Below are 13,103 nucleotides of genomic sequence, written 5' to 3'. Positions count from 1 at the left end.
CATGTCTAAATATAAAATATTTGTGGCTTTTAGTTTGTAAGAAAATATTGCATTGATAGAAAATTAAAATTCATAATAAATTACAATATATATATATATATCCAATCAAATCTATAACATCATGGTGCAACATTGCATACATAATACCAGCATAGAAAGTCTCTGTCTCACCCTGTGGTTTATCTGCAGTTGTTGCAGGACTCATTCACAATAGAAATATTTGCAATTATGATAACAGCGGCATTAAAAACTCCCCTCATTACATGATGAGGCCGAAGATGAAGAACGATGGCTACCCACAGTAGATGTCCACAGGTGAACACGGCCGAGGAGCTTTCCTCGTATACGTATGTGGTGTTCTCAGGATCTGTGTCGCTGCACTGAAACTTATAGTTTTATAGACCATTATTGATAATGTGGATCCTAGTAAATCATTTATTCCCTGTCTCTGTGTTTTCCCGCCTGTCTGATGGTCTGATTCTTTTCACCTGCTACTCTTGTGTTTCTGCCTGTCCTCCCCAGCTCTTTGTGATTAGTCCTGTGTGTGTATATAAGTCTGTCTTGTGTTCGTTGTCTTTCTTTCTGTCTGGGTCCGGATGTGTGGTGTTGTTTTGTACCTGCCTGATTCCCTACTATTCAATATAATCTTCATATATCTTAAGAAATAAACCATGAGCGTATGCATTAGGTCTTGCATTTCGTTTTTACACTTCAAGTAGTATTCACCTCGATGCTAGAAACTCTAGCAAATGTCACAAAAAACTCTCTGGGAATTGCGCTCCACCGGCTTCACACATGAGTCAAAAGTTTCCCAGACTTTTTGTAGCTGTGCCTCCTTTTCTTTGTCAAAGTTTGCATCATACTCTGCCGGTAGAATTTTTGTGCCAGTAAGGCGTAACGTAGGCAACGACAATGATGACAGATTGATTGATTAACATCTGATACAAGGGGAAAGCCCTCTCTTGCCTGTCAATCAAATGTGGGAAATCATCTCAATTTGCGTCTGTCACAGCTTGGCAAGGCGGGAAAACACAGACACAGGAAGTGAAACAAGACAGGTGAAAAAACATTCAAAAATAAAACAGGAAACACGATCAACCCCAGGATTATGACAGAAAGACGGTCAGAGAGACAGGTACCGTCAGTCTGATGTAGAAAGCGGTGATCAGACAGCTGTACAGGAACATCAGAGCCAGCAGACCAATCAGAGTCCAGCTGAGCAAATGAGATGGAGGTGAAGATGGAGGTGAAGGCGGAGGCGGAGGCGTGCAGGTCACTTCCTTTTGACCTTATAAAAAAATGTAAATGCATTTTCCTGTTTGTATATTACTGGTTTAAACATCGATTCAGTGTTGAGGTGTTGGATCAAGAGCAGAAACAGCACAGCTTCAAATTAAAAGACTTCCCGAATGAACAGAGATGTATTTAGAAAAGCAATATTTAAAATAAACCCCCTAAAGGTTGCTTTCAAATTTGAGTATTTTTTAGGCTGACATATTTTATTCAATCAACATTTGAATACTACTGCTTTGTTTTTCGTTTATTAAAGATAGTTACTTTATAGAATATAAAATAATGTGTTAAAGAAAGTATTCAGACATTACCACATTGTAAAAAAGTCCTGCATTAACAATGTCACCTGAGTATGTATAATGAAAAGTTAAATCAATCAAAACGATTACACCTTTTCAAAGGAAAAGCTTCAAATCCTCATATTTAAGAAGCAATGACGAATTTTCAACAAAAGATTACTATAATAAGAGGGGAGGGAATACAGGGATTTTAGCCTTTGCAGACCATTTACATGCACTAAATCTTATTTAACACACAGGAATGAAAAACCCCAAAGGTCCCTTTAAATAATATGTAGAGTAACTCATATTACGAGTAAGTAGAAAGATCCCTGAGCTATAAAAACTTAAAGGAAATGACACATTTCTTAGTTTTGTATTTTAGTACAATCACTATGCATTTCACATAAACATTGTATTGTGTTATATTTCCTCATTGCCTTGTATTTATATACCTGAAAGGAGTATGGTTACTTTTCCTGACTTGGTTTTATCCAACACGCCTTCTTCCACCGTGGACCCACACTCGTATTTCCTCTTCATGGCCTCTGGCCCGATGTTTTGTAGGTTGAAAAGCCACTTGGTATTCTGTGGAACCATGATGACGTCTTTTTTTTTACCATTTTAGGAGATTTTGTCCCTTTTCCACCACAATTGAAAGATGAGAAGACCAAACCAGGCCAAGAAAGGTTCATGACCTCCATCAAAATAAAACTTAAAAATAGATTTGAAGAGTTAAAGGTAGGGTAGTTAAGAATGGAGAGGATTTGAAAGTACGCAGCCGAAAAAAATCTGCCCCTTCCTTCAGAGCCCCTCCTCCAACACACACGAACGCGCACATGACCAATGAGGGCACGAGATAAGTTTGTGCTCAGATGGAAGGCTGACAGGCAGGTAGGCCATCCAGTTATTTTAGCCGGGCCGGCTCAGATGATTGGTCATGCTTTTTACAGCACTATCGCTTCCACAGATGCTTCCCCTCCTGACCCAGAAAGCGAAACAACTTCTGGTCCAGGCTCTCGTCATCTCACGCCTAGACTACTGCAACTCCCTCCTGGCTGGTCTACCTGCATGTGCCATCCGACCTCTGCAGCTCATCCAGAATGCAGCGGCTCGTCTGGTCTTCAACCTTCCAAAATGTTCACACACCACTCCGCTACTCCGCTCCCTTCACTGGCTTCCAGTAACTGCTAGAATCCACTTCAAAACAATGGTACTTGCGTACAATGCTGCGAATGGATCTGGCCCTTCCTACATCCAGGACATGGTTAAACTGTACACCCCAGCACGTGCACTCCGCTCTGCATCAGCCAAACGGCTCGCTGCACCCTAACTGCGAAGGGGACCCAAGTTCCCATCAGCAAAAACACGTGGGTTTGCTATCCTGGCTCCAAAATGGTGGAATGAGCTCCCATTGAAATCAGGACAGCAGATAGCTTACACACCTTCCGGCGCAGACTGAAAACTCATCTCTTTCGACTCCACTTCGAGAAATAAAATTACTAACAAAGCACTTATATACTAATAAAGGACTGGCTTATCTAAAGCCAGTTGAGTAGCACTTGAAATGTTTGGCTCTATGAAACCTGATGTACTTATATGATTCTGTTTTCTTCAAGGTTGTATCTTCTTGGTCGAATGCACTTTTGGATAAAAGCGTCAGCTAAATGTAATGTAATGTAACAGATGACATTTTTTTATGTATTTATTGTCAAAGCATTTAATATATTCATTGCTATCGGGATACTAAGAGCATTCCATGGAATATAACAAAAAGTGTTTCTGAAGTGAATTACCTACCCCACCTTTAGGTAGAGAGTAAGCTAATGGAGGTCCATGTTATATGTACATATATTTAGTTATTAAGAGTAAAAAAGGGGGTAAATTGGCAGACATTTGTAATTATTAACTGAATGTGTATCAAATAGTTTTGAATTGATTGTGTAACTTGAATAATTGCATAAAACGGCTGAATAGCATCATTTGAATGCAGTTAGTTTGGAACTGAAATGTTATAAACAAATGTAAACTACTAATAATAAATAAACAAATAAAATAATAACTAATTAAAAAAGCAATGAGTATGAACTAAAGGATTGTATTTGGAAACTAGAGAATGCAATTCCTGAAGAAATTGCTAGTGGGAATGCTTTATGCTGGAAAGCTGAAATGTAATGTGTAAGAAGAAAGTGAAGAATTTAGATTGAAATGATACATGAACACTGGGGGCTTGAATGTAAAAATAAATGAAGAAGAAAAGAAAGTAAAAAGGCTTGGAAAAGCAGCAGAATATTTGAACTGCAAACTTTCGAACTAACTTGATGGCGAATGATCTGTCGCCATGCCAACGGCATTTGATGACATCCCATAATACGCTTAGATGCTTTGATGGCTGCATCGTTACCAAACCTGTGAAGTTCTGGGCTGTTTGGAGTATTTTCACTGAAGTTAGTGAAGTAGGGAGGCGTGTGGTGCAGTGAGTTGTGCGTTGGTGTTGGGATCAGGGGGTCACAGGTTCAAACCCCACTGCAGTCAGCATGTCGTTGTGTCCCTGGGCAAGACACTTCACCCCAAATTGCTCCTGTGGGGATTGCCCACAGTATTGAGTATGTAAGTCGCTTTGGATAAAAGCGTCTAACAAGTGACATGTAATGTAATGTTATGAGAAAACCGCGTTTCATGGCGAGCATTGTGTTGCCATGGCATTTGAAGAAATCTCAAAACTGTCCCGTAGATGTCTTCACGGCTGGACTGTTAGCAAACATGTGAAGTTTTAGCACTTTTTGAACATTTTCATAAGAGTTATAGCGACCCCAGGGGTTCCATGGAAACGGCATATGATGAAACCCCATAATGGACATAGAGCTGTTGAGGGCTGGACCATTAACCATTATCTGAAGTGTGGTGCTGTTTTGACCCTTTTCATAGGCGTTACGACAACATCGTGTTTTATGGCGAGGGATGCGTTTCCATGGAAACGGCATATGGTGAGATGTCAGATTTGTCGTAGAGCTGTTGAGGCATGGAGAGGTGCTATACAGGTGAAGATTGTGGGACGACGGGACCGTGTCCATTGGAGCTACAGCGACATCGTGTTTTATGGCGAGGGATGCGTTTCCATGGAAACTGCATATGATGACACCCCATAATTGACGTAGAGCTGTTGAGGGCAGGACCATTAACCATTATCTGAAGTCTGCTGCTCTGAGCATGTCAGTTGGAGTGATGACATCATCGTGTTCCATGACACAGGTGTTTCTATTTGAGCTAACGACGTGTCCCACTCTAGCTGTGACATCACGCACTCTAAATATGAAGAAGGCCTCTTTACCAAGGTCTGAACATCTCTAAAAGTAATGCTGTGTCAGCATTCCCACTAAATAACTGGTGCATTTATATAGTGTGATGGAGAACATGTAATGTTTTGCAGCAGATAAGTATGAGTGTAATAATAAAAGCGACATGGAGTTTGAACCTTTACATTTTAATTGACATAACTTAGTAAAACAAGCTGGGCCTGAGACAAGAGTATCGAATGATTTCCAGTTACTTTAATGTTTATTTCAGGGTACATTTTTTATTTAGCTTGTTTTTTTAGCTTCATTGTTTGTTTCATGTGTGTAGTTTTTAACCATAATTTCATCATGATGATAATGGGTATCGTTAAGACTTATATGGCCCTTTTGAATCCTTAAAAAAAATATCTTAGAATGCAGGTTGGCGCTTGTTCCTCTTGCCCTCTCTGGTCTTTTCTTTCTCGTTGTTTTGTTTTCACCTTGCCTAGACCACCTGTTTTTGTGTTTAACTGCTTAGCTTTATTTCACTCAAAGCTCACTTTGTGCTAACTGTGACAGTACGAACAGACCTCTATCACAGTTTGTCAAGGCGATAAAACACAAAGACAGAAAGTAAAGCAAGACAAGACAGAAGAAAATACATTTAACCTGTTAAACCCTGAGCCTGTTTTTCAGGTCAAATGACATGCCCAGAACAAATTACTATAACTTCACTTCTAAAAGGGGTTAGGGGGTAAATTAATAATCTTTTTTCTCAAAGCAATGATAAACCTGTGAGTTGGATGTAGACGAGTCAAAATCAATATAAATGTTTTTATTTTAAAGTAAATTCAGATTAAACATAGTAAAAAATTGTACATTTTGGTTTCCGTCCAAAACAAAAACCATTACTTATAGTGAAAACCACCCTTGGATGATGGGATAGTAGACTAAAAGCTTTAGGAATCCAAACTGTAACATATGATAAGTACCCTGTATCAAGATTGGATCAAAACAAGTGACATTTTCCCTTTATAGAGGTTTAGAAAAAGAAACCCACCTCTGGGGTCATTTGGGTGTATTTGCCATTTCTCTGGAACCCATCTGTCGATTTTGGTGATTGACACCTCTTTTTAACCGTTAGAGCCAATAGAATCGATGGGAAGTTCCTAAATCCATCTAAATATTACCATTGGTGAATGAGCATGCAGCCAGCATGCAGCCAGCATGCAGCCAGCATGCAGCCAGCATGCAGCCAGCATGCAGCCAGCATGCAGCCAGCATGCAGCCAGCATGCAGCCAGCATGCAGCCAGCATGCAGCCAGCATGCAGCCAGCATGCAGCCAGCATGCAGCCAGCATGCAGCCAGCATGCAGCCAGGCAATGCAGCCAGCATGCAGCCAGCATGCAGCCAGCATGCAGCCAGCATGCAGCCAGCATGCAGCCAGCATGCAGCCAGCATGCAGCCAGCATGCAGCCAGCATGCAGCCAGCATGCAGCCAGCATAAACAGAGTATATGAAAACTCTGTTTATTGACATAAATATGATGATGGATTATCAGTAATCATTTCAAAGTGACACAGAGACATTGGATTAACCTTCAGCAGCGTTTATCTGCGTTTTGATGCCCTGGAACACAACTTTTGATCAGAAAACAGCAAAGGTAAGAGGTATTTGCCGTTTTGGCCCCGTAAAGTGAAAATGTGTGTAGTCTTTCCTGGCTTCGCTGCCGTGAGTTTTGGTCGCGCAGTGATGAAACTTATACCCATGGAATCTGTGGAATCTCAGCTTTCATATACCTAGTTTGTGCAGATTGCATGAAGTATAAAATATCTCTACCGTGTGTTCTGTGCTAAGTGCGTTAGCATTTTTCCGCTTAGTGTTAATTCAGAGGCTTGGTATTACCCCTGTGTTTCGTTCTTCACACATTCTAGATTGTCATGAAAAAATATTTGAATTGTATTAATTCTATACATTTCTTTTTTAATGAACAAGGTACATATTATATAGTTGGTGTCAGTTAAATGTATAATCTACAATAAAATATTGATACAAATGGTTTTAAGATGTCTAAAGTTACTGATAAGTCACGTGTTTCCTGCTTGGGAAACTAAATAATAAAAACAAAGTGCCTAGTATGAACACTTGTATAGCCCTTATTAGATTCATAAGGTCCTTAACCTGTTAAGCCCGATTTTCCCCGCCGGCAATTGGGCAGAACGACCGAACCAAATATGGACCCAGCTGTTTTTTCTTTTGAACTAGAGCTGTACGAGCTAAAGTGTATTCATTGTGAGTGGAGGAGAGCCTCGGCTAGAGGGGCCAAAGAGGCTGCCCTCAAAAAGGCACAGATGGAGGTGGCCAACAAGCCATGGTTGAGGAGCTCGTTGCCTGAATGGCTAGGACTGTTTTTGCCAGCCTCCAGCCTCGGACCCTCTTTTAGAGTCCACATGGATGATGCTATGCAACTAGCCATGTTTAGGAGAGTAAACACAGCTGTCCAATGAGGGCTACAGGATGGGATCAGTAAGCATAATAAGGAGGTTGAAAAAAACAGGTACTAAAATAATACACTGTATCAAGTGCAGTGTGCCTTTGAGCTAGCCCTGCGTTGTAATATGACATATGTTTTGAGTTTGTGTATAAGTTTGCTTACATTTTGGTAGAGCCCCCCCTGGAAAAAAATGCACCAGCCACCACTGGTTCCGAGTAAGAACAAATAACAATTGTCCGGTACCGGGATTAATAAAAGTTGTGAGGACAGGAGGCGGAGGCCGAGCACTGCAGACCGCAACTCTCTCTCTCTCTCTCTCTCTCTCTCTCTCTCTCTCTCTCTCTCTCTCTCTCTCTCTCTCTCTCTCTCTCTCTCTCTCTCTCTCTCTCTATTCTTCGAGCGACAGAACTATTAACAAAGCACTTATATACTAACAAAGGACTGGCTTATCTAAAGCCAGTTGAGTAGCACTTGAAATGTTTTTGCTCTCTGAAACCTGATGTACTTATATGATTCTGTTTTCTTCAAGTTTGTATTTTGTTGGTCGAACGCACTTATTGTAAGTCGCTTTGGATAAAAGCATCAGCTAAATGTAATGTAATGTAATGTAACATTCAACCAGCTCGCAAAGACACAAAGATATGACAGATGCCATCACATTCTACATAGCTAAAGACATGTGCCCAGTTAGCATGGTTAGCAACCAGGGGTTTAAGCAACTGGTTAACACTAAGCGTTACACGATGCCATCTCGGCTTCATTTCACCAGATCTGCACTGGGTTCGAGTTATAATCTGAGCTTCTTGGGGGTCTTTAAAACACACGCGCGCACACACACACACACATACAGCAGGTTCAACTACGCACACCCCATAACACATCATCTCTGCTCGCGCAGCACGCTCACAGGCATAGATTGCCAGTAATTGATTGCGCTCCTTGGAGGTGAAGTGCAGGCATATTGTCATTCAAGAGAGAATACGATTTGTAGTTCTTTTGAAAAACATGTTTTTATTTTTAGCCTATTTACATCGTTAGCGTAAATAATACTCGTTGCATTGACACATGCATTATTTGTGATTAAACTAATGGTTGTTGGTAATGTATTAGCGACCCCCACAGATGTATGATTTCCCTGCGTTCATGGGCGCTCAGACCCTCCTCACGGGAGCTCAGCTCCCATTGGCTCCCGCTTGAACCCTGGCCTGCCCTTTATGACAAAGGCCGTGGAGAAGTTGAAAAAGATTTGGCTTCAGATGAATACTTTGCCAATAATCTAATACAGTTTTATTTATTAGAATTATAATGCTCAGTAGCTATTATTTTCAGTAGGTTGTGGAAGTGCGCCCCAAAACATTTGTTGATTTTCTTTATTGGTATTTATGAATTTTACATTATTTATTTAAATTTAGATATACATGTATAATTTATTTTAATATATACATATATTATATTTGTATTGGTTTTTCAGTTGAATTATACTTGAAGTTCAGGGTAATCAACTGTTAAAAATATACTGTTCAAATGACTATTTATTTTTAAAAAGTTCAATAAATGGATGTTTTCAAAGTCAATGAATAATCGTATTTAATTATCGTGATATCAATATTGACCAAAATAATCGTGATTATGATTTTTGCCTTAATCGAGCAGCCCTAGCGAGGTCCCGATCATCACTGCTTGAAGCTTTAATTCTTATTGTCAGCCTAAATATTCTGAATGTTTTTCTACATTTGAATCCCTCATTATTGCAACAGACAGTACATGTACATTTTCATGAGCAATGGTAAAATAAACATGTGTGAGCACTCAACAAGATTTATTTTTGTTCTTGTTATATTGTATCGTCAGTATGTTGGAGAAACAAATCTGTTATGTGTCAGTAAAACCTTCTCTCCTTTTTCTCTCTCTCTCTCTCTCACACACACACACACACACACACACACACACACACACACCACACACACACACACACACACACACACACACACACACACACACACACACACACACACACACACACACACACACACACACACACACACACACACACACACACGACAGCTCTGTCTTTTTGTTTGAAGTTGCACACTCAGCTTCGGCCAACGACATACTCAATCAGTCTGTTCTGCATGTTGTCTACTAAATTAACAATTGAACATATCATTACCAGAATACTGGTCAAACTGAAGTCAACACAGTTCAACAAATACTACTTCTTCCACACAATGTAACATTTTCCAGTTTTAATTTGTATTCAATTATTTAATATCTTTTAGTTACATATGTTTTACTGCATTAAATAATGTCTAATCTTTCTTCAGCCATTACACATTGCATTCTGACTCAGCAACAATAGCAACAATATGTCCATCTGAACAGAGGTTTTTAGAATATATCTCAACCCCAGCCCGTCATTACAGTATTTTAGAATCACACGAGCAAGACTTAAGTATCTTAAGGGTAACAATGAGCTTGATAGATTTTCTAAACCAGGGGTATAACGAGGCATAAATCAATGGGTTCAGACAAGAGTTAAAATACAGCAACCAGATTACAATGGGTGAGATTGAACTACCAGTTTCAATACCCTCACCTATAAGGGATGGAGTGTAATATGGAAAAAAACATATTAGAAACACAAGGACAACAACACCAAGAGTCCTGGCTGCTTTCATCTCAGATTTCTTAACAGTTGCACCAACTGAACGTTGCATAGTGACAGCGATAACATGAGAACGCAAGGCTCGAGCCTGAGACACAGCCACCACAAACACTCTCATATACAGAACTATGATAACAGTAATGGGGGAAATAAAGGTAACAACTAAGTCAACAGCTCCTGTGATATTGTTAATGACAACTACACACTCTCCATGGCAAGAATTCTGTGAATCAGGTTGTCTCAGAAAGTCCTTTAAAATGAGACAATTATAGATAACAGAGCAAATCCAACACAGACAGATGCAGATTTTTGTTCTGTTCAGAGTTACTCTGGTGGTGTAATGTAGAGGGTCACAAATAGCAAGATAACGATCAATGGATATGAACACCATGTTTCCAACAGTAGAAGAGGTAATGATAAAATTAATAATACAATACAGAGCACACATCAGGTCACCCAAGTACCAGCAAGCCTCTGTTGAAAGGATTTCAACAGGCATCAAAATGAGGCCCACAAGGAAGTCTGAGACAGCCAGGGAGAGGATGAGGAGGTTAGTGGGGGTGTGGAGCTGCCTGGAAAGGAAGAATATCACCATAAATACAATTATCAATGATAGCTTGTTACAACAAACAGCACTAAAAGTCATGAACATATACAAGCTTAAGCTGAAAGTTTGTCTGTGCCTGAAGTGGGAGATAGAGATGATGACCAGCAGGTTGAGAGTTGCAGTGATCAGAGCGATGAAGGACACCAGGAAGTAAGCGAGCAAGATATCTGACTGAGCTGGCGTAGTCTTCCTGCAGGATTTGTTGAAGAGTTGTGGAAAGCAGAGTTCATCCATTTGGGAAGTCTCCATCTGCAGAGAGACGTGTTGAGAAGCTGCTGTGTTCTGGCAAAGCTCTCCGTTATGCAGCTGATATATCTCTTCTCATCTGTCCTGCCCCTACTATTACTTTCTCTCTAGCTAAGACTGCAATCCCTAAACTCTACATTGTTTTCTGCAGTCATCTTCATCTCAGTCTTCATCACTTCCATGCAATTTTTTTTTTTTTTCGTAATTCCCGGCATTGGCATCATCTTATTTGATTATGGCGGCCACTTTTTCCTTCTCATCAAGAGTGGTTTTACGGTGTAAAGAATCTTAAAAGATTAACATTTTTCGTGAAGTATTGAAACCAAGTGGGCCATGCTGATAAGTTACATTGTGGGAGTGGCTCCTCAGAGTTATGGTCAAAGGATCAATGAAGCCAACTTGCTTCTAGACAATGCTTTAGGTTATTTAGCCTTTTGGGCCTGGTTGTTCCAGGGTTATCTTGAAACAAAAACGACATAAAGGCAAGAGATTAGGAAGGCCAATGATATTGACTGTTTGTTAGCCTCAAGAAAGTTCTGGCAGCCCCCAGATGACTCAGGAAAGGGACACAGGGTTTCAGAGTGTTCAGCTCAGGAGGAGAGCTGCTGATATCCTTATACTGTCAGGCACTTTGAAGGGCTCCCAAAACACATCCAAAATGTTGTCGATGGATAATGAAAAGTTGGAAGATTATAGGGAAGCTTTAACCATATCCCAATATCACAGCGCCAGGTATGGATGAGATTTGCCCAGCAATATTAAAGGCTCTAGACCAGTGGTTCTCAACTGGTGGGTCGCGACCCAAAAGTGGGTCGTGGACCCGTTTCGAGTGGGTCGCAGATGTGTAAGTGAAGAAAAAAAAAAGTTGGACATTTATTTTTTATTTTGAAGGCCCGATTTTCTAACGCTGTGCATGCATTAGGCGTTGGACTGGAAGTACCGGAGACCATAAACGGTTTTGAAAACTTCTGTCACGTAGTGATCATCTTCTCAATAAAACATCTTTGCTGATGTTTTTTCGAGTCTTTTGGCCAATCAGAATCAAGATTGAGCTATCGACCCCTACACACAATTTAAAGTAATTCACACAGACAAGCTCAGCTGTCAGAACAAAGTGAAAAAGAAACAATGGCATACAATATTATTAACATGTCGGGTATTAATACATTTATTTATTTTCTTCTCAGAGTGTACCAGAATGCGTAGTTTATATGTTAGTATTTCTAAAAATCTCCTGGGGGACAATCCCCCCAGACCCCCCTTCCGCGGTTGGGTTTTCAGCATGTGTGCCTTTTTATGTTATACAGTTCAGCTTTGATTCCATCATCTCATTAAACCTTATGTAAAAGCATTCTTTAGTTCTGTGAAGGGATATAAGGGATATATGCACTGTACTTCACTTTAATTAATAATATACAGTATGCTGAAAAGCGTATATATTACAGCACGATTTTTTGTTGAATAGATTTGAGTGGTTCAAATTTCGGGTCGCGATTTATTGACAAAGGAAAAAGTGGGTCCCGAGGCCTGACCAGTTGAGAAGCACTGCTTTAGACATTGTTCAGGTTTCTGGCAGACATGTCTCTTCAATCTTGAGTGATGGTCAAGGGCTAACTCCTCTTTTATATAAAGGTATCATGTTGCTCAACCACCCAGGAAAAGCTTCTGCCAAGGTACTCAAAGGAAGATCCAACCAATTGTATTGAACATCTTGCTGTCGTGCTTAGCTGTCCCCCTTTGTTAGAAGCATCCTTATACTTCCTGTACACAGGAAAGGAAATTTACTGAAAGGATTAATAAAAGGGTGTCAGAGACCTCAGTGTGGTGGGACAAGGAATTCCTAACTTTTCACATGGAATTCACAAATTATGGTAAATATGTGCATCTTATAGGGGTGTTGTTGTAACGGTTCGGTACGTACCTCGGTTTGGGGGTCACGGTTCGGAACAACAAGAAAAAGGCAAAAAAAAGTCCCAAATGTATAATTCCATGTTTGTTGTTATTTATTTTGAACAGCAAGTTTCAGTTTAAAAATAAGGAACTCTAACATTTTGAATAATTAACTTTATTACACAGTTAAAAACAAACCACAAACAGTACCAGACACACTCAGATGGCCATATTATCTATGATGGTTGATGTCAAACAAAAAGGTTCAATAAGCTGTGAAACTAAAAATAATATCTTGAAAATATTATAAAATAAATAATAAGAAGGTGTTTCAATCACTTTCAATCACATTCA

At 39.9% G+C, this 13,103-nt stretch overlaps 1 protein-coding gene across 1 annotated transcript; it reads right to left on the bottom strand.

Moving 5' to 3' along the window:
• Positions 1 to 9,758: 9,758 nt before the first annotated feature.
• On the bottom strand, positions 9,759 to 10,862 carry LOC117542896 (trace amine-associated receptor 8a-like). The gene is made up of 2 exons (XM_034210768.1): positions 10,690 to 10,862; positions 9,759 to 10,578 (listed from the first exon to the last, which is right to left on the bottom strand). The coding sequence occupies exons 1-2, from the start codon at positions 10,860 to 10,862 to the stop codon at positions 9,759 to 9,761; spliced, it is 993 nt and encodes a 330-aa protein (XP_034066659.1).
• Positions 10,863 to 13,103: the final 2,241 nt, after the last annotated feature.

Source organism: Gymnodraco acuticeps, unplaced genomic scaffold (assembly GCF_902827175.1).
Source record: "Gymnodraco acuticeps unplaced genomic scaffold, fGymAcu1.1, whole genome shotgun sequence".
NCBI lineage: Eukaryota > Metazoa > Chordata > Actinopteri > Perciformes > Bathydraconidae > Gymnodraco > Gymnodraco acuticeps.
The sequence above is the reverse complement of the archived record's forward strand: the minus strand, read 5'-3'. Positions and strand labels throughout refer to the sequence as shown.

Bases quoted from the DNA above. Each gene is read 5' to 3' on its own strand.
- LOC117542896 (XM_034210768.1), bottom strand. From the start codon at position 10,862: ATGGAGACTTCCCAAATGGATGAACTCTGCTTTCCACAACTCTTCAAC. The intron at 10,579-10,689 runs GCACAGACAAAC...CTTCCTTTCCAG, and splicing joins ATCTCTATCTCCCACTTCAG to GCAGCTCCACACCCCCACTA.